This window comes from Carassius gibelio, chromosome B6, assembly GCF_023724105.1.
Source record: "Carassius gibelio isolate Cgi1373 ecotype wild population from Czech Republic chromosome B6, carGib1.2-hapl.c, whole genome shotgun sequence".
NCBI classification, from domain to species: domain Eukaryota; kingdom Metazoa; phylum Chordata; class Actinopteri; order Cypriniformes; family Cyprinidae; genus Carassius; species Carassius gibelio.
In genome coordinates this window covers 1,349,282-1,371,449 of record NC_068401.1, presented here as the reverse complement: position 1 = coordinate 1,371,449, position 22,168 = coordinate 1,349,282, and the positions used below count along the sequence as shown (strand labels likewise).

The window sequence follows — 22,168 nt, the reverse complement described above, 5'->3', positions numbered from 1 at the left end:
GAGTGAAAAACTACATTACCCATGATGCTGTAGAGAGGATTCCACCAATCACAGAGTTGCAGCGAGCAAAGCTCCGCCCACCATAAATGCGTAAGTCTCCTTACACTTTCAAAATAGTTCAAATTTGTGTGCATGTGTGCTTATACTTTATATTATTTAAAGAGATACAATAAACAACTTTGAATAAATATTTCTCCATCATTTTTAATCTGATTATGTCTTTTGCAATGTCTTTTTATGCAATTTTCATATACTTTTCCCTTCAAATCAAAGTTTGTAATATTGTCATTCTCCTTGTAGCTTTTCATTATATCTTTATTTATAATGCAATATGATAAAACACAAATCAAGCAAAAAATTATAATAATTTGACCAGCCATGCAGATGCATTACAATTCAACATTTCTTCTTTGATGAATCATTCTATCCTTCAGTTGCATCACAGTTTTAGTAACTCATGTCTTTGCATATGTTTCCATTCATTTGAGAAGGAAAGTCAAGAGATCAGATGAGCAGACGAGACTCGAGATAAATGCATGAGCGAAAATGTATTAGGCCATCGCAGCAATTTGCAATTGCATGTGCATTAATATTTGGAAAGTGATTGTTCACCTTTCAACACTCACTTGACCTCCTCCAACTATAATGTGTGGTATATTGATAAAATGACTCCAAAATCGCATGATGAGTATATTTTCTTTGCTATGTTGAAGTATTTCATCAAGTTTGTCTGTGTTTTTAAATGATTTACTGGGAGAAACTGTGCATTTTGAATGTGTATTCCTGCTAAATGTTTATTATGTTATTGTTTACTTAGCTGTCTTGTATAAAAGCCACAAAACTGATTTCATAGGGCCTTTAAATGGTATTCCTGTACCAGCATGTGAGAGTTTACTGCCTTATTTACTCCCACCAAAGAAGGATTCTGGATTACGACTGCTAAGAGCTGTAAAGATGACCTAATCTAACATTAAAATCTGCCAATAAATCACTGTGTGGTCTTTACAGCAATGTTTCTGACAGCAATTTGATTCATGTCGTTAGAAATAACAGTGCCCCCTGTGGCACCGATCTAATTAGCCAGTGCAGTTCAATACTATGATTGCAGAAATTAATGTGTTGCATGATTGTGTATGTGTGTGCTTCATTTTGTGCTCTGCAAGGTAGAGACGCAGGGTCAGTTGAAGAGCAGACTGCTAAATATAGTCTGTGTGTTACTGTAAGGGCCAAACTCTCACAAACTACAAGCTTGCTCTGACCATGCCTTGTAATTGAGGGAGAAAATAAAGAATGAAATTACATGTTTATTTTTGAAAACAATTTTAATCTTCTCTCCCCTCATTTTGGAAAAAAAAAGCAACACCCACAAGGACACTCAAAACCAAGATGGGCTGTCGGAAGGCCGTTCCAACTGTTTATTCACTTGATGGATGTCTGTAAGACAGAACGAGGCTCTTAACAGCTGACAACTTCTGTGCGGTGCATGAACACTGAACTGAAATATGAAAAAACTAGGAAAGAAAAGGTTATTTCTGAGTGAAAATGTAGTCAAAACCAAGAAAATAAACAAATTGCTAATGAAGTTTATAGGCAAGATAAAGGTATCTTTCATGCACTTGGGTAAAAAATGTTGTTTGGAAGTTTCGTAACACAGAAGACATCATTTTGCATTTGTTTTTAAGGGTTGATTATGAACATCGAAAAAATTTGGCACACCTGGGCTCAAAAAGATTAAAAAAAAATGTATAACAGAACAGACTATCACATAAGAAACTTTTTTCTATTTTCATGATCAATTTTTTTGTCGAGCATCCTGTTGGGGAGTTTTCCCAGGGATGTGCATGCTTTTTAGTTTACAATCATTTTGCCGTTATTTCTCATAAGAAACTGCATAAAGTCAGATTGTGTTGTTTCTCTTAGTCTGATTAGCTGCGATTTAGTTTTAGCCTTTAAATTGGCAGGATAACAGTATTTATTCTTTCTGCTCTGCAGCCATAGACTCTTCATTACAGTCTCTGAAACCACCAACACCACTTTAATAACAGGACTCTGTATGATTCACTTGATTTGATTGACATTGAAACGTATTCTTCCACTCTTGTGATAAAATATGATCAGGAATGGCATTTTTGCATCACTTTACAAAATTGTTTTATATAATGTGTGAAAACATTTAGTTTCTCAAAACTGCTTTTGGGGAAAATCTTTATTTGCATGTCTAATATAAGATGGGAATCAACTCGTTTACTGATTTAAGCAATTGGTTTTAATTTAAAGTTTTAAATGCATTTCACCCTTCCATATATTCACGTAAGAAAATCATTAAAATACAATGTGACAATAAGGAACCGAAGGAATGCACTGGCTTTGGATGCACACAATAATAGCTACAGCATTTAAATATGAAGTAAAAATTGCATATCGACATGAGGTTGTTGTTTTTTTTTTTTGCGATAGATAGATAGATAGATAGATAGATAGATAGATAGATAGATAGATAGATAGATAGATAGATAGATAGATAGATAGATAGATAGATAGACAGATAGTTTAAGCCAATGTGTAATAAATGCATTCTATGCAACCAAAGAATTATTCTAGTAGTCAATGTAAGAGAAAACGAGCATTCGTGCATTTTGTAAAACCTTTCGTTTTTATAGCGCCGTTGACTGCTAAAATCATCAATATGGTAAATACTCTTCATTTTAATTAAAACGTGATTTTTTTTAATGGCATATTCGAGGTGTAAATATAGCCTATAATAATGTGATTTAGTTCGCGATCGCGCAGCTGTTTCTATGGTTACAACCAGAGCCGTTAAATATGTTTTTCAACGGCTCTGGTTACAACTACTAGCGATAAAGCGATTTTTGTTCGCGCGCGAATATATTTTGCGCTCGAAATAACCTTTCGCGGTTGTTTGAAAACACTTTTGAAAAGTAGGCCTATATAAGCTACATTTATATATTAAAACACAGCGTCCATTTGTGACCCCAGCCTCTTGATTTAACTTATTTTTGTGGGTCAAACTTAAATTGGGAGGGTCTAATCCCCCCATAATTCGTAATCTGATTTAAGATATCCATTTGGCGCGCGCGCTCTCTCTCTCTCTCTCTCTCTCTCTCTCTCTCTCTCTCTCTCTCTCTCTCTCTCTCTCTCTCTCTCTCTCTCTCTCTCTCCGGTCTCCGGTCAGTAGGAGGCGGGTCTCCCGGTATCCGGTTCTCCTCAAAGAAGAGTCGCTGAGCTCCGGCGGAGTTTATTTCAGTCAGACTCTGGACCGAGAGCTTCTCCTGCTGCCTTTGGACTGATCTTCACAGGACTGCTTCCTCCGGGATGGCCGCGTCGATTCTGGAGGTATGGAGAACACAGTCTGATCTCAGAGATGCGAATGTTTTCAGCTTTCAGTATCAAACGAGGTGGTTTGAATTTGTGCCTTATTGGTTTACACGGGATTTCTTCTGATTCTTGTCACTCAGTAAAAGTTATTAGATTGCTTGTGTATGAAATTTAAAGTGGAATGAAAATAACTCATTTTAGAAGTAATTGCATGAACAATGTGATTAAAACCAAAGAAAAACACTGCAATTCAATGTTGTCAGGAAAGACCATGCACTTAAATTCACAGTTGAAGCTAGGGGTTTTTCATTCATTGAAAAAGCTTTTTTATTCTGTAGTTCTTTAGAAACCTTAATGGTGTGTAAGAATCTAGACACCAATAAATTGATGTGAATAACATTGTAGAGCAAAAAAAAAAGTTTTTGACTAAACCTAAAAACCACTAAGGAATCCTTATTGTTAAGGGTTTGGGGTTTGTTGCAACACAATCAAAATGCTTTCAAATGTATGACCAGATAGTTCAGCCTAGACACTGAAATGTAATAAATAAATAAAACTAGGAGTCCAAACTAGGAGACATAAAACTTTTGCGCCAATGGTTTTGGATGTAGGCATCAAATTTAAGCTCCACGCAGTAAAAGAGAGCAATTAACCTGGAAACGGGGGCAAAACCTTTGCCAAGATGAACCGCACACACTCAGCAGGAAATATCATGACACACACTGCGCCTTACTCATTCATTCATCATCACTTCCCAACGGAAAATAGGGTAGACCACTGCTATTCCAAATGAAGCGAGATCCAACCATAGTCTGTGACTGTAAAGTGATGATTGAACTCAGCATCTTAAGTTAGGGTTATAGGAATCCTAAAATGCCAATCTGCCTTTTAATTTAACATCTAAACTGAGAACTTTTTGTCCTTCAATTTTGAATTTCTCATTGTTGACTGTAAACATGTTTACCACGTGTTTTTCTGTGGATGTGTTCATGCACTGGCATAAAGCATGATAAATACCTACTTGGGTCAATGTGAGTGTGAGTATATGGAAAATAATTGACCATCTTTGATTTCTACATTTTTTATTCTTGTGCATTTGTTCCAATGCTCAGTTGACACTTAGACTGACAGCACAATTAGAGTATTCAAAACCAAACAAAGTTTGTTCTTACAAACAATATCATATTGTTGCCTGTTTTTCACAGACAGATGGTCTCTATAGAGATGCAAACATGTCAAACAGGAACTCCATGTGTGGTGACATTAATTATTGTGTTGTCAACGCTGGCACATAATTTTGTCTAGACTAATAGCGCAGTAAGGATCTTTGCACAACCTCTTTTATGCAAGAAAACATTATGATGGCTACAGTCAGAAGCCAACATTTCTCACAGTTTATTGGCTATAGTTTAGAAAATGGTAATAAATTATAACAGAAACTCATAGTTAAACTGTGTCAGAACAAATTAATCTTGATAATGTCAGATCACTTTGATAGAAAGGTATGTAATGGATTACAATCAACCAGAAATGATTTCGCTGTTAAATCTAAGTACACAATTGGTAGATAATACCAATTCAGCTCAACCAATTACCAAGGTCACATTAGCAATTAAAGAAAAACACTTGAGCAAAACATAGTCAGCTCAAAGTATATGAATATTTTTATTCCCAATTTGTACTGGTAGTCCACTGTATGAAGTATTTTCGGGTATATTATAACTCACTTTATTTCGCTATCCTCACTTACATTAATGAACTGTAGTGTCCCGCACCCACTGTTGTCTGAATAATATTTGGCTTGGCTGTACTTGAAGCAACATGGATTGTGTTCTGATCTCTTATTGATTTCCCAGGAGGAAACACGTTATGGATCCAGTCCCTTGGCTATGCTAACCGCAACCTGCAACAAGTTTGGAAACACCAGTCCAGTCCGAGATTCCGCCACACCTGGTAAAACGGGAAGCACGGTACCAGTTAAGAAAGCCTACAGCATGACCTCTGAACTCCAGAGCCCTAAGAATAATGTGCGAGGCAATGAGGGCATCGCGGACTCTTACAGCGGCTCCTTCAGCTCCGCCGGGGGTTTGCTCACCCCAACCGGCAGCCCTCCTCCTGCTCCCACGGGAGCGTACGGCTCCGAATACAACCCGTTCTCCAGTTTCCAAACCTCTAGTGCCTCTCAAGACCCTTCGCTCCTGGGGACCAAAGCCACCGCGGACTGCCTGACCAGCGTCAACACCTACTTGGACATGACGCATCCCTACGGCTCCTGGTACAAGGGCATCCATCCCGGAATCACGGCTGCTCCTGCGAACGCAACATCTTCTTGGTGGGACGTCCACACCAACTCAAACTGGCTAAGCGCAGGACAACCTCAATCCGAGAGCCTCCAACCGGTTGCACCTCAAGCATCCCTCAATTCCCAGATGCCTAGTTACGCTCCTGATTTTACATCTTTAAATCCTGCGCCATATCCGTCCGTAGGCTTGAGCTCGCTCCAGTCCTCACAGCACATGCTCCCTCAGGACATGTACAAGCCCAAACCCATCCCAACTTCTGGAATCCTGGACAATTCCATGGGGCTCAAACCGGCTCGGGGATCTCCCGGATACACCGGTGGATCTACCACCGGAAGGTCTTCTTGCGATTGCCCAAATTGCCAAGAGTTGGAGAGGCTTGGTGCCTCGGCCGCATCCCTGCGCAAGAAACCCGTCCACAGCTGCCACATTCCCGGCTGTGGGAAGGTTTATGGCAAGGCTTCGCACCTCAAAGCCCACCTGCGTTGGCACACGGGCGAACGACCGTTCGTCTGCAACTGGCTCTTCTGCGGGAAGCGGTTCACTCGCTCCGACGAGCTGGAGCGCCACGTCCGCACGCACACGCGAGAAAAGAAGTTCACGTGTCTCCTGTGCAACAAGCGCTTCACGAGGAGCGACCATCTCAGCAAACATCAGAAAACCCACACGGAAGCCAGTCTTCAAGGGAAGGGTCCGGAAGAGGAGACAGATCCCAGAGGAACCGAGGAATCAGCGGATTCCGGTAAAGTGGCTCCTCAGGGGCCCGCGGGTGGCATGCAGGACCCAACAGTTGGTGGAGATGAAAAGAGCAGCACAGGGAACGGTGTGGACGGCAGCAGTGGGCTGCTGGAGATATAAAAGCGATGTGTGAGGAATCAGATGAAGACTCTGATAAGTGGAGCTACTGTTGCATTGGTGCTAAGCTGCGTATGAAAAGATTCCTGTGTTTTATTATGCAATCTGTTTTTAGGAACTAGTCGAATATGTTCCACGGAGCGCAGCGTATCATGAACATTTTCTAGACTGGGAGAAATTAATTACACTGCTAGTCAAAAGTAGTGGGCTTTTGAACAGTAAGATATTTAATGTTTTTAAAGAAGCCTCTTCTGCTCAGCAATCCTGCATTTATTTCATCCAAAGTACAGTAAAAACAATTAAATTTGAACATATTTTTAGTATTTCAAACAGCGGTTTTCTATGTAAATATCTGTTAAAATGTGATTTATGCCTGTGATAAAAGCTGTATTTTCAGCATCATTTATTGCAGTTTTCAGTGTCACATGATCTTCAGAAATCATTCTAATATACTTATTTGCTGTTCAAGAAACATTTATAATTATCACTATTTAAAACAGTTGAGAACATGAATCTTTAAATAAATAGAAAGATCCAAAGATCAGTATTTATCTGAAATAAAAAGCTTTTGTAACATTATACACTGTTCCATTCTAACGCTTTGAGTCAGTATATATATATATATATATATATATATATGTATATATATATATATATATATATATATATATATATATATTTAGGATGCTTTAAATTGATCAGTTGATAAAGACATTTAAAATGTTACAAAATATCTCTATTTCAGAAAAATGCTGTTCTTCTGAACTTTTACGCATCTGTTTTCAACATAATAATCAGAAATGTTTCTTGAGCAGTAAATCATCATATTATTCTGATTTCTGAAGATCATGTGACACTGAAGACTGGAGGAATGATGCTGAAAATACAGCGGAGCATCACAGAAATAAATTACACTTTAACACAGATTCACACAGAAAACTGTTATTTTAAATAGTAAAACTATTTCAGAATTTTATTCTTTTTACTGTACTTTGGATCAAATAAATACAGGCTTGGTGAGCAGAAGAGACTTATTTAAAAAAAACATGAAAAATCATACTGTGTACAAAGAACTTCAGACACGTTTGTCTGGAGAGGCCTACATTTTGGGGAGTATTTTAAAATGTTTTTATGTCTACAAATTATTATTGAATTATTTCCTCTTCTTTGTGTTAGATTTCTACTTTTTGACAACTTTTAGGGACGGTGTTTTTGAAGCCCAGCGTTATGTTTCTGTCAGCAGAGCTTCTGATATTTGGGCTTCCGATCGATGCATACTTTGTCCTGTTTTTATTTAATTCAAATTGATTTCTTTTGTTTAATTCTGAAAACTTTCTTGAGGACTCATGACTTTGATAGAACTGATCTGGTGTACAGTGAATTGTTTTCTTTTGTTTCATTATTGGTCCTGTCGCTTGTCATTGTTTAATTTAATTCCCTATTTACATCAAACCTAATTTATGTTTTAAATTATGAGACAATGTTGTGTTTCACTGGTTTTTCAGAAATGGAGGTAGACCATGAAGCGTGTCATTTATGAATAAATTAAGTCTTCTCATTCATGTGATGGTTTTTATGTAAAGTTATTTCAACTCTGAATATTATAAGCAGATTTTTACAACAGCATTTAAATTTCAACAAAGACATGTATGAAATATAATTTTTTTGAAGTAAAATCCTAAATAATTGTGGAAAGGCAGATTTCTATAAACTGATTAAAGTAAAAATCAAACTTAAAGCATAAACAGTAATTTAGTTAAGCAGTGAAACAACCATTCGTGCAAAAGCAGTAGAGTTTTATTTTATTTTTGTTTATTTTTATTTTAGTATGTTTAGTCCTATATCATCCTAAAATCTAAAGAAAAAAATTACACCTAACCAAAACTTAACCTAATAGTATTAGGACCATAATTTTAATTTTTAACACATTTCCCTTCAAATTGCCATTACTGTTATAGAAAAAATAGAAATAAAATAATAAAATAAAGTCAGAATGTATACATCATTTATTTTAAATTAAACATGTTTTATTTATATATATATATATATTTTTTTTTTTTTTTTTTTTTTTTTTACTAAGAATAATCAAAAATAAATATAAAATTAAAAATAACAATTTTCAGAAGTGTTACAGTTATGAAGAACTGAAGGGGATCAAGATGCAAAATCTCAATAAACCTTATTAGTTTAAATTATCTCAATACTCTGTGTTCAAATATATAAGTTTGTGTTTCTCGTCATTTTGGGTTGAAATAACCTACAGATGTTTTTATGATGTTCTTTCACATTTATTCATGATGCATCTGTTTTCAATATATTAAAAAACATATCTGCAACCATCAAAATGACCAAAAACCTGCACGCTGTGGATACAGAAAATACTGAAATATTCACAGTTTGTGTAAAAACAATACTAATCTTAAAAAAACATCTTTATGTTCAGCCAGATGTGAGGTTTGGTCTGAAAACGCTTGTGTTTCAGTATCACAGCGGCGTATTGAATCATAAATCAACCGTTTGATGCTCAGAATAAGTTGACCACAAAGTGTGAGTAAAACCTTTTCTCTCCAGAAATGAAGTGTCATTGCTTTGAATGTTTCGTGAAGGGAAAGAATATAAAGCCAGATACAGTAAGTGTTCCTCATGCCCAGTGGCGTAGCCAGGGGAGGGGCCATGGGGGCACTGGCCCCTCCTGAAAACTGATTGGCCCCCCAGTGTGCCCCCACATTTCTACTTGTCTGTCACTCACAAATTCAAATTATAATCTTTCAGTTTAGTAAATAACTCATGATTGAGTCGCGATGCTTCTCAACGAGGACTAAGAATAGCGAGCTGCTGTTTTCCAAAAAAAAAAGCACCTATTTTAAATAGCTTATGTTTTTCGATTAGCGAGTTTTTGCAGTGCAAGAAGTGTTTGGTACTAACGTTAACGTCTTTCGGTGTTAGACAGACCAGGTTCGATGACGATGTTATCTCCTAGCAGACCAAGATGCTAATCATTATATTTACTATGCTCCTCTGATGCTGAATTTAAAAGGGGTTTACTGCGTTACGATTTCGGCCGAACGAGCCGATATAGGCAACAACGCAATTTAAAGCAATGGTTTAAAAAAAAAAACTATAATAGCAATTCTAATAAAGTCATTATTGAATCATGCAGTCGATTAGCGACTTTTTTCACTCAAGTGAGGTGACGAAACAAATCGTGTAATGTTTATCTAACGCTCCACACTTGAGACTTTTTTTTTTTAAGGCTATATGGGTGAGACACATGCAGAGGTGGGTAGTAACATTTACTTCGTTACATTTACTTGAGTAATTTTTCGGGGTAACTAATACTTTTCGGAGTATATTTAAAAATGGGTACTTTATACTCTTACTTGAGTAAATGTTTTGGGAAAAATCTGTACTGTTCGTTACTGTGAGCGACGCTCCTCTCGTTACTTTATCTTAATGTAATAAATGTTATAAATGCATCAGTTTATTACAAACGCGCCGTCTACTTTTCTCTGGGCAATGAGCGATGCCCATTCGCTAATGATTCATTCTTTTGAGTCAATTCTGTTCAAAGGCTTGATCAAACCAATTGGCAAACGAGTGAATTGGTTCATGAATCAGTTTGAAGGAGTCGTTCAGTTCCCTGCCGCACGCGCTGAGCATCTGAAGCGGTTCACTCAGAGTTGTAACGTTTAACATCAGCAGCGTTGAAAACGGGACTATGGAACTGCACTGAATTGAAAGCAAATCTGCAAAGGCTATTATTTGCTTGCGATGGAGATTCTTATTAGATGAACACCGCGTGTACTGTCTACTGTTTAACAGGTAATAACTTGGGCTAAATTCGATTACAGTACACGATACCACTATGACAGTAGTTTGTTGTACGTGTGTGGCTTATAACAGAGGGGAGTCAAGTTGAATGCAGCTTCCAAAAGACAAAAAATAGCCGATTAAGATTGTATTAATTTTAATACAATCACACCGGTGCGAGTACGTTCAGCAAGTCACATCATCAGCTGCTAAATTCAGTTCTGTGATCGCTTGCTGGCGCTGAGCCAGAGATAGACGTGTTTTACATCGTTGCGCATTATAACCAATCAGACACGGTTCTGTTGAGCTTTTGAATGCAATGGCCAATCAGAGGCGATCGGATGAGTCATCGCTGAAATGCCGGTGCTTCCTTCACTCGCTCACTGACTGAATACCTCTTTCTGGCGAATTCTCTCGTCAGAAACAACAAAGTGCAGATGTGTGTACGAATCTATAATTAAAGATATTGATTTTACAGTGTTAACAATTTCAGTGATTTTAATGGGAGTTTCTGAGAGTGATTGAAATCTAGACTGTCAGTGAAAATGTTCTTTAATAATGTAAAAGTTATTTGCTCTCTTTCTGAACAATGAAAGATTATTAGCAATATTTATATCACATTAACGTTCAATGTTAAATTCACATTTAATATAAAGTAAGTCGTATTAAAAATATGTTATGGCATGAAACCTATATCTGTTACTTAAGTAAACAGACAGGGTTTTATAATAAATTGGAGTAAAGGCTGATGAAATATATACATTTACACATGCACACATACATTACATACATTTATCTATATATCTAAATAAAAATAGGCTCCGTATATATGACCCAAAGTAACTAACTACTTGAGTAGATTTTTTTATCCGATTACTCAAGTAACTATTCAAGACTAGTACTTTTACTTTTACTTGAGTAAATATTTCTAGAATTACTTTTACTTTTACTTGAGTAAAGTTTTTGGGTACTCTACCCACCTCTGGACACATGCAAAAACATTGTTGTTTTTTACTGGTCAATTTTGAGATTTGGGCCTGTTTGTCTTCAGTAACATGTCTTCTTTCAGACTTGTGGTGAAAAAAAAGTCCAAAATACACATATAGGTCTTTATTTTTCTACACCTTTAGTCTATTTGCGTCTGTAGATTCCTAATAAATTCAGTTGGCGTTCTAAATCACCATGGTGCTCCGCGATTGCTGTCTGCACCCTGGAAAGCTCTCTCTCTAGCTCTCTCTCCCTCCCTTCACAGAAGTTATTGACAAAACGTCATTTGATGACACCCAGAAACATTCTCAAAAAAATCATACATAATTATTTAATGCATGATTAAATAGCTAAATAAATAACTAATACTAAAATAACACTGGACTAATTAAGCTATTCTAAACTGTTTTATAGGATCCACATATTTTACATGTTAAACTAAAGCTACCTTTTTGAACAAGTAGCTTTCTAACAAAGTATGGATATATGATATTTTTAAATCAATATGCTCAAGATTAATTAGCCTTGGCATAAGTTGATTTTGTTTATTCATCAATGCAAATTTACTGCAACTGCTGCTATGCAAATTGAATGGGATGTGGATAATAAACAAAAACATATAATGAAATTATATTAAATTTATATTAGTTATATTAATTAATTAATTGTGTATTTATTTCTATGAATTATTAATGTTATTCTGCATTTATATAAATAAGGCTATTATATATATATTATATAAGGCTATTATAAATAAATTATATTATTATTATTTGTGAGTTGTACACTATTCATACATTGGATTATTTTATTTATTACAGTTTTTCTTTCACTTTTGTAAAGTGAAAAGTTAATACAAATTGTATTTGATTTTTTGTTATTTAGAGCAGTGAATAATTGCTATTATCACTGTTTATTACTAATTTTAAAGGTTACTGAACTCTTGAAATGATTTGGATATACAGTTCAAACAACACAAGATTGGCCCCTCTGTATTAATCGTGGCCCCTCTTGTGCCCCCCAGTTGAAAAAATCCTAGAATCGCCCCTGCTCATGCCGTATATTGGTTCAGTCTCACAGCTCAACAAATGCTTTAATTAGTTTTTGCAGCACAAACTAAGCAGAGCTCTCAGTCACACAAAGAGTCTCTCAGAAAGCCTCCCCCGCTGTCTGTGAGGACCAATTACCCCCCACCCGCCCCACCGCCGGACAATTACCCCCCGTACCGCTGCAGGACGACCAGCGCGGGGCAGGAGACGACTGACCACTAAAGAGAGGAAATCACCAGGTCTTCATACAGTCAGGGTTTTACATTTTATTCAGAGTTATTTTTTTTTTATTTTATTTTTTTTTAAAGAAATTTAGCTTTTATAATGTGTTAAAATCCCACAATTACATCTTCTATATTCGTAATATTAAGTGACAATAAAGTGCCAAAATGTTTGAATATGGAATTTCCATTGAAATTATGTTTTTATATTTATGGGAGAACAGACTCTTTATTACAGAACTTATTTATGTTTGATTTATTTTATTTGGAAGGACTTGACATTTCTCTTTTTACTCTTTATGCAATTAATTCAGCTTATGTGTGCACTATTTATTTTTTTGATAATTTAGTTTTTTATAAACCTTTAGGTTTTTATTATTTATTATTTAACTTTGAAGGTTAAAAATGTACCTCTACTGTTTATTGTGACTGATACATTTCTTTTTTATGCTATTTTATGAAAAAAGAGTGTTTTTTTTGAGTGTTTTATTTATTTATTTTATTTTATAACAGCGCTTGTGAGGAATTAGAAAAACGTTCTTTATAATTATTATTGTTTAAAAAAATTCATGCCTTATGCATTATATTGCAATGAAATTAAAGCATCATTTTTGTTAAGTTTAAAAATGTCACACTTATATTCACTGTAAATTTTAACATTGCAAATAAAACAGATTATTGGTGCACATTTTGGTGCACATTAATTTCTCTTTCAGTTTTTCTACCCCAAAAGTTTTACTTTCCTTTTCTTTGTAATTCTTTGTGAAATCTAGCAATGTCTGAGTGGAAAGTACACCAATTTTCCTCTTTTTTTTCTTCTTCTTTTTTTCAGTGAATTTTGGAATCAACCAGTTTGCATATACAGAATTGTAATTACACTTTTTCTTTTATATTTTATATACTGTAGTAAATATTTTGATACACAACAATGGGCTTTTCCTGCACGAGATCAAGTCTGTGTGAAGTATAAAAACTGAGCTACTGAAAAATGCAAAAGCTGTGAGCACCGAAAGCATTGCACACATCGCAGACTTTATTTTAATGATCAAATGCATGCATCACCCCTCACACAGCGCTCTCTCCTCATCGACTGCTCTTTGACTCGTGTGTATGGTTCTCATTTACTGGCTCTAATGAGCTGGAGTTGAGGTCAGCTGGTATAAAGCATCCCGGGCCGGCTCTATCATCAGGGCATGACATGTTTATAGTGGTCTGAAGTGGGCTGGCGGTGGAGGGTTGGGTGGGGTGTGCATCCATGGGTGGGGGTGCAGGAGCTTTATATGGGGGGTACAGGAGGGTCCGTGGCTTCTGACTATTATTTTTGAACTTTTATACTCCCCTGTGGTGGCGGTAACCTTGTGTTATTTTTGTATCTTTATGTTGGAGGGGGAAAAAAAGGAAAGACGAGGATCTGCCTCGAGTGAAGCCATAAAAAGATAAATATACTCAGAGCCATGAGAGAGAGAGAGAAAGAGAAGATGACAGGAAAAGATCGCCCCCTTCACAGATGGTCAGTGGATAAATACAAGCTTGAGTTTTACTGTTTCTCGTGCATGAGGGTTGCAATACAGTTTTAAGAGGGATTTTAGTCTTTCTTTAGGTGCTCAAGCACAAACAGTGTAAGATAATTTAAATATAGGGAAGGATTATGTTAAAAATCATGGTACAAGTCCATTTGACCCCAACCTGTTTTAATATAATTCATCAAAAAATAAAAAATAAATACAATTAAATGTAAAAAAAATAATAAGTCTCAAACATTAATAAAAAGAAAATTAAATTTTTTAAATGTTCGTAAAATAGTTTTTACTTTTTCATTAATTTTAAACTTTAGAAACAGTATTTTTGAAAACATTTTAACAACATTGACACACACTGTATAAAAGCATCTGCCTAAAATGTAGTTGAAAAAACTTCACAAAATACTGTACATCAAAAAATATACATATTTTTCTGTGCATCCATTTTTTGTAATAGAATTGTTGTCAAAAATGTGCATGCATGTTGATGATCCTTAATGAGAAAAAAATCACAAAATATCAAGAATAAATTCATACATCATCCATTATTTCTGACAAACAAACAAAAAACATAACCTTAAATAGATTGAGTATAACTCCCCAAAAATCACACTTTAAATATGTGATTATTTCAATATATTAAAAAAAAATTATATATAAGATAACTGACAAAATGCATACATAAGATATATAATATATAAGAAATATATACATATATAATATATAAGATAACTGACATAAAATGCATCATAAATATATTGTTTTGGTAGTTTCTATGCAGCTGCCATTAAGCATGAAATTAATAATAACATCAGAATTATTTTATGCACATGCCATGAGTGTCAAAACTTTGCATGCCTGCCCATAATCCACAAAATCCACATAATACACAAAACATCAAAAATAAAATCATAGGTTAACCAGTATTTTCAACAACTCAAAAAACCAGGCAAACAGACCCAAAAGGGTTAAAACTAGTGCTGTCAAAAAATAATCGCATCCAAAATAATCCAAATGTTTTTGTTTTTACATAATATATGTGTGTAAACTGTGTTTATTTATTATGCATATATAAAAACACACGATTGCATGTTTTAAAAACAAAACTGCTATGTTTTTATGTTAATATATATATATATATGCTTTATGTGTGTGTTTTTATGTATGCATAATAAATAAAAAACAGTACGCATACATATATTATGTAAACAAAAACTTTTATTTTGCATGCAATTAATCATTTGACAGCACAAAAAAAACAGAACTGTGTTTGCATGCATGTGCAGCTGAAAGATTGAATGATTCGTTGTGCTGTTTTTCTGATTGTTTGGTAGTGGATGAATGCAGTTACAGTGGTCCTCACTCATCTACAGTGAGTATTTCCCTCAGGATGCCCTCGGGCAGATTTCCACAGGTGTGCACAGGTGAGCGCCTCATTGTTTTAGGGCTCTCGAGACGCCTCGGGCTCTGCTGCGTCCAACAATGGCAGCAAAACAAATCATGAAGGAGAAGAAGAGAGAAACCGGGGAACCGAAAACAAGAATCTGAGGTCGGGGAAGGTCAGATGGAAAACCGATTAAAAACAAGGAAAGAGAGCATTGAGTTTGGCAACACAAATGAAGATTGATCATCATTAGCTCATTTAAATTAACTGCGTTGGCAAGGTCCTGGTGAACAGAAGCACTTTACAGGCTCCAGTCTGCGACTGAACTCACTGCTGCCCTCAAATGTATCAAACGCACCACTAACTGAACCAATTCTGTTTATAGGAACTGTGGGCAGGCTGTGGCAGACTCCATGCCCCTGTAAAAAGATAATATGTTCCCTATTAAATGTCCTTTGGATGACAAATTGCTTCCAGAAAAAAGAAAAGAAATGGAAGTTAGGGAAATGAGCTGTGACATTTTAAAATAGACATTCCTTGAGTTTATGATTCTAGATGTTTTTACACTCATCTATTTCACTGTGTAAAGCTGCGAAAGCCGTTTTTTCAAAATTTATTTTGAAGCTTTTGCTTTTTCAAAGAGCAAATAAATGCAAAACGAAGAACTACTGTGATAAATAAAACATAAAAAAAAAAACTTTGAGGGGCTACAGAAGCTTGTTTCTGTCACAGAATAAATCATAAAAAAAAGGTTTTGACTTTGACCAAAATGCGACCATTGACACATTGTATAAAAGTTGAGTGTCTTTAATATGCATGCATGTTGATGATCCTAAATGAGAAAAAAATCACTAAATAAAATCATACATCATACATTATTTGTGACAAACAAACAAAAAACATAACTTTAATTGCTACTTTTTGACTCACAGTTCAGACTTCTTCTTACAGTTTTAAGTTTATATCTCAGAATTTTTTAACAATTCTAAAAAAAAGTCTGAATTGTGATTTAAAAAAAAAAACTCGTAATAGTAAGAAATGTGAGAAAAAAGCCTCAGTTACTTTTATTTTTTATTACATGGCAGAAACAAAAAACAGAATTGCAAGAAAAGTCAGTACTCAGAAAAGTTTACATATTATATATATTTTATAGAGTTAATATCTGATAATTAAAAAAAAAATCTCACAATTCTAAGAAATGAAATTCTAAATCATGAGAAAAATATATAAAGAAATATGAAATATATAAAGTTGTTTTTATCTTTTTCATTTTTTATTCCATGGAGGAAATAGGCTTCGGAACAAATGCATACAAGATAAATTATTATTGTATGGACTGCAAACTTGCAAACATTCATTCAGGCAAATATAAACTAAAACAGTTATAGGATTTGAATTACTACTATAAATAATAATGAAAACTAGAAAAAATGTGTCCCACTACTGTGAGCCATTTAATACATTAGGCACAGCATTAATTATATTGTTGTTTGCTAGTATAACTGTCATGTTCTAAAGCCCTAAAATAACACATGGTCAGTTATGTACCCTTGCAGTCTCAGCATTTAATCTCAACATCATTTATAAAACAGTTTGGCAACATTGTAATTGTACAAACAGTTTTTAAACGCAGCATTGGGTTGCTTTTCGAATGCAGCCCCAAAGTATTAGAAGAAAACTTTTGAAAACCGCATAAACAAATGTTCAGAGAAATTAAAATTTGATAGGAAAATAGCTTTAGAGTGGGCGAGAGAGAGCAAGAGAGAGAGAGCGAGAGAAGTGGAAGGATGTTGAAGTGAGTGATTTGGGTTGGCAGGGTTCTGGTGGAGGAGTGTGGTGGTTCTGAAGTCCTCCAGAAAGAGGCGCCAGTGTGTCCAGCAGAAGCCCTGACCATGAGCCACTTCTCCCTCGTCTCCCACCAGAGTCACGGCCACAACACTCCCCTCAACTCACCCGAGGGCCGCTGCCACCGCATGCTTCTTTAATATCCAGCAGAAATTTAAATATCCTTGTGGGTTCGCACACACACACACTCACACTCAAGTGTTCGCCATCATGCACGCTGATGCATAACCCAATACACACATGCATGCACACTAAAACACAACTATTTGGCATCATGCACGCTGTTGCACGCACACACAAGCATGCGAACTTTGCATGCATTTGCACGCACTCACCACCCAAAATAAATACATAAACTGAAATCATCTCATTCTCTCATTTAATGCCAAGAGTGGTTAGAGACACATTTTAACATGATGTTACAGCACATAATGGGAGGATGAAAAATGCTTGACGCTGCACAAACCGGTTTGGTTTCTAATAGCAAGACTGACTTTAAACAACTGCAACGCTTGACCAAGTGCTGCGTTACGCCGGGCGGAAGTGTGTTTATTTGAGCGCCGGTAACTTAAAGCAAACTTTTAATGCAAAAATATACAAGGATAGCAGTGGAGACGTTCTTCATTCAGTCTGTTAAACGCTTCGAGTTCAGCAATCAAAACCTCAGGCGTAACCCTTGACCGGCCTGGACAGACTTTTGGAGAACTTATTTTTTGTGTTTTATTATATAGAAAGCATTTAAATTATGCAAATGGTTAAATTAAAGTGATGAGTATAATACAAAAAACTACAGAAAAGGCCATTGCTTTTACATTTATTAAAAAATAAAAAATACTGTAGTTTTGTTTTAAATTATTTATAAATAGCTTGAACGACTGATTAATGTAACTGAAAAAGCGTAGGGTTTTTTTAACCATGGATCCATTGAGTCTTGTACATACAGGAAGATACGTGAAACATAAAGAACGTTTTAATGTTTAGTATTATGAAGTCTTAATGAAAACCACTATTTATTAAAACTGAAGTTGGCTGAGAGATATGCTTTGTCTTTTATACTAATTTAGTTTGTGAACTTAAACTCAAACAACGCTGAAAAAACTTGGTTTAGAAGCAATTTTTTATCAGAAATCACAAGAAAATTTCACAATTGCAAAGAAACGACACGTAACACATTGAAATGGTATAGTATCTTTTTTTATGTTTCAACTTTGGAAAAAAATATATACTTTTTTTTTACAGTGTAGAACTATTAAAAACATTTTACTTTGTTACTTTTACATTGTTAAATAAATAAACATTAACTGAAATAAAATTTTATTAAAATATAACTTATTTCACAGCAAGTTATCAATCCAACGTTTTTGCTCAGTTTAACGTGAAATAGTAACATAACATATTAAAATTTATAAAATAAAAAAATGTTGCGAAAGACAATTAAAAGACAAAAACAACAAAATTACTCAAACTAAAATTCAAACGAAAACTAGTTTAAATATAATCATACACAGTGCTGTGGAAAGTTACTTTTAAAATGTATTTATGTATTACAATATTGCATCACTCCTTAAAAAAAGTAACTAAATACGTTACTTAGTTACTTTTTATGGAAAGTAATGCATTACGTTACTTTTAAGTTACTTTTGCGTTACTTTTTAAATATGAAGCGGGCTTGTTTAAAAAAAAAAAAAGTTATTTCCCACCAAAAAGTGTAATGAATAAACCTCAGGCTGAAGGAAAAGTAAATTCACGTCTGTAGAAGAAAGTTCAACGCTCTTCAACAATAAAAAAAAAAAAAACTATGAAGCACAATTGTTAGATTATCTAAAGTCATTTTTTATTATTATGGTTGAACTGGATCATCAAAAGTCACAAGCAAGGATGTTTGTTAATAAAACGGGATTAGATACATTTGTGTTAACATATTTAATTATTGCAGGTTTGAGTCATACTCTGAGTTTGCATTTCACTGTTTTAATTAATTTTGATGAATACTAAATCTGTTTTTTGTTAATGCACATTCACATTTAGTCTAGAACTAAATCATGTTCACACAGCACACATTACTTCCAATTTCTCTCAATATGGCAACAGGAGGCTTGTCAGTCAATAAATGGGAAACAAAAGTAACTGGCATTACTTTTTTGAAAAAATACTTCCGATATTTTCTTGTAAATTAAAAAATAATGCTTTACTTTACTAGTTACTTGAAAAAATACTCTGATTACGTAACTCGCGTAACTTTTAATGCGTTATCCCCAAACACTGATCATAAAACGGTACATAGTATATCAGTGGTACTAAAATAACACTACAGGCCGGTGAAATAGTCGAGTTCAATCCAGTCTAAAATAATGTTTCGTTTCTTCTTTAAGAATAAGTTTGGTCTCTTGAGTTCATGTAGCATGATGCACGTCCAGATGCATGTATGAAGGGGTGACGTGTTGTTGAGGGACGAACTGAAATTAACGTGCGGCTCGTCCTGCAGTTAGTGTGAGCCCATAATGACGCTGATCATTACAGATGAGAATTCCCTTCAACAGCTTGGGTTTGGATCCGGAACGCTCCACTCCATCTCTAGAGCCACCAACCGCCGCTGATGCCAAAAATAACACAGCAGCGCCACTCCAACCCGCGCTTCACCACAGAACGGCCCGCCGCAAGAGCCCGGATCAAAACACACACAAAAAAGGAAACACAGCATATTGGGGGAAGGAAAAAATTTTTCATATAACTTTACTCGACTTCTTATAAGATGCACAGAATCTGCTGATGATTTTGGCTCCTGGCAAAGCCACAAAATCGAATCTACAGACGGGGCCAAGGCTGCTGTGTATGTGTGTGTGTGTGTGTGTGTTGTGAACTCAATGGAGATTTGATGAAATAAATTGCCTGCAGTGGTGGTTCATAGTAAAGTCATTCAGCAATGCCAATTACATTAATAATTCAGACGGCAGTGAATAGCTCATCAAATGCTCAGATTAAAGCTTGATAAATGAGACGGTATGGCACTGCAACAGCCAAAGATTATACATAGAAATATTGGGACATTTTTCTGCACATTTTATGACTTCTTGCTGATTTGGGATTCATTGTAGGGATTGTGTTTAATTAAATGTTTTACCCTGTAAATATTTGATTAGGCAGAGAATATGTTTATTTCTATGTGTGTACCAAAGTTGTTGTGAGATTAAAATAATGGCCAATGATAAAAATATAGTTTAGCAGTCATTTGAAATAAGAGCAGGTTGAGATTAAATACAATGCTGCCCCATTGAGGAGACATATGAGAGCTGCACATAAAGAATGAAAGAAACTACTTTAAACAAAAAATGCATATCTAAAATAAACAATTGAAATATATAATGTGCATATACTGAAAAAAATCTGGTTTATACATCTTGGGAGTTGTTGTGATTGGATACGATTTTGCAAATGGTTTTGCTGAGGGCTTTTAGCGCGTTGCTATGCAGTTGTTGAGCTGTTCTGATTGGTTTACGCGCGTTGCTATACGGTTGTTGACCTGTTCTGATTGGTTTTCGTGCGTGATATACGGTTGTTGAGGTATTTTGATTGGTTTACGGGCGTTGCTATACGGTTGCTTACGTGTTCTGATTGGTTGATGCTTACCCAACATAAGTTTCTATGATGTGGCTAGGATGGTTGTTGTTAGTATATAGATATATAAACAGTACATATATATGATTATTACGCCTTTTCCATCGGTGCAAAGTGAAAATTGTAAGTCTGAACAAACTCATCTTTTAGTTTAATATTTGTTAAAATAATTAACACTAATTATTAATAATTTATCAGCTTTATGTGCGTTCATTAGGCTATTCACACATTAGTTTTTAGTCAAAACGTTTCCTCAACTAAACATAACCCGCTAATTTAATAAGACTAAGCAGTTACTAAAGCAAACTTTTTTCTGTTAACTTTTTGTCAGCAAATTACTGTTTCTCCAATAGATGGAGCGAAAGATGCGTTTATCAAAAGTGACTGAACAAATAAGTGTAAAATGTAAAAAAGTTTCTCAGTCTTATTTATGTGTAAATTATTGATTTGATTTTAAGGGTCAACAAAACTGCATTGACATAATTATTTAATATTTATAATAAGTTTCAGGACCGCAGTTCTTGGACCGCAGCTTTAGGACCCTAGTATTTTTGTGACAGCGCCACCTACTGTACTGGATCAACACTAATTAAAGATGGACGACATGGACAGCAACCAGACGGTGAGTACCGATATTTAATTAAGTTTTATTTTATAACGTTTAAACGGTGCAAAGTTTACATAGTGAGAACTGCTAACTATGAATTAATAATTAATTCCCACCAAATTAAGAATTTGTGAGCTAGTTTTATTAATTACTACGACGTTAATTCGTGGCTATGATTTCATAAATCCTAATTGTGTTTTAATGACGAAGTATTATAAGTGAATCTAGCCTGCACATTAATTAAACTTATCAGATGACAAGAGCGTGGTTGATGTAAGGTTTGTAAGATTTACCTGCAGCTTAATGTATTAGAGTGAATACTGGCTTAATAGTCGTTGTTTTACCATATTTATGTATAAAATATATTTTATAATTAAACTGCACTGACTGCCTAGTTGCAGTATGTGTTAGCCTGTTGTTTTGGCATTATTTTGCAATGATAAATGAGGCATTTGGCAATTTAATAGTTTGTTACAATTTGGCCTAATCTGCAGTCTACTCCACATACAGTTATACATTGTTACAGTTATATCATGTGTTAGTTTCTGTCATGTTTTGCATGGCCAATATGAAGTGATTTTATGTATTCAATTAGGCTCATTGTAGGACAGATGATTAAAAAAGGCACTAGGGATATTT

At 35.0% G+C, this 22,168-nt stretch overlaps 1 protein-coding gene across 1 annotated transcript; it reads left to right on the top strand.

The window, feature by feature from the left end:
* The first annotated feature begins 3,204 nt into the window (after positions 1 to 3,204).
* LOC127960125 (transcription factor Sp7-like) lies at positions 3,205 to 7,113 on the top strand. The gene is made up of 2 exons (XM_052559704.1): positions 3,205 to 3,354; positions 5,193 to 7,113. The coding sequence occupies exons 1-2, from the start codon at positions 3,334 to 3,336 to the stop codon at positions 6,492 to 6,494; spliced, it is 1,323 nt and encodes a 440-aa protein (XP_052415664.1). The 5' UTR covers positions 3,205 to 3,333; the 3' UTR covers positions 6,495 to 7,113.
* Positions 7,114 to 22,168: the final 15,055 nt, after the last annotated feature.

What these genes read in the sequence shown, in the direction of transcription:
- LOC127960125 (XM_052559704.1), top strand. Translation starts at nt 3,334, where the DNA reads ATGGCCGCGTCGATTCTGGAG. An exon ending in TGGCCGCGTCGATTCTGGAG is followed by an intron (nt 3,355 to 5,192) that starts GTATGGAGAACA and finishes TTGATTTCCCAG; the next exon opens with GAGGAAACACGTTATGGATC.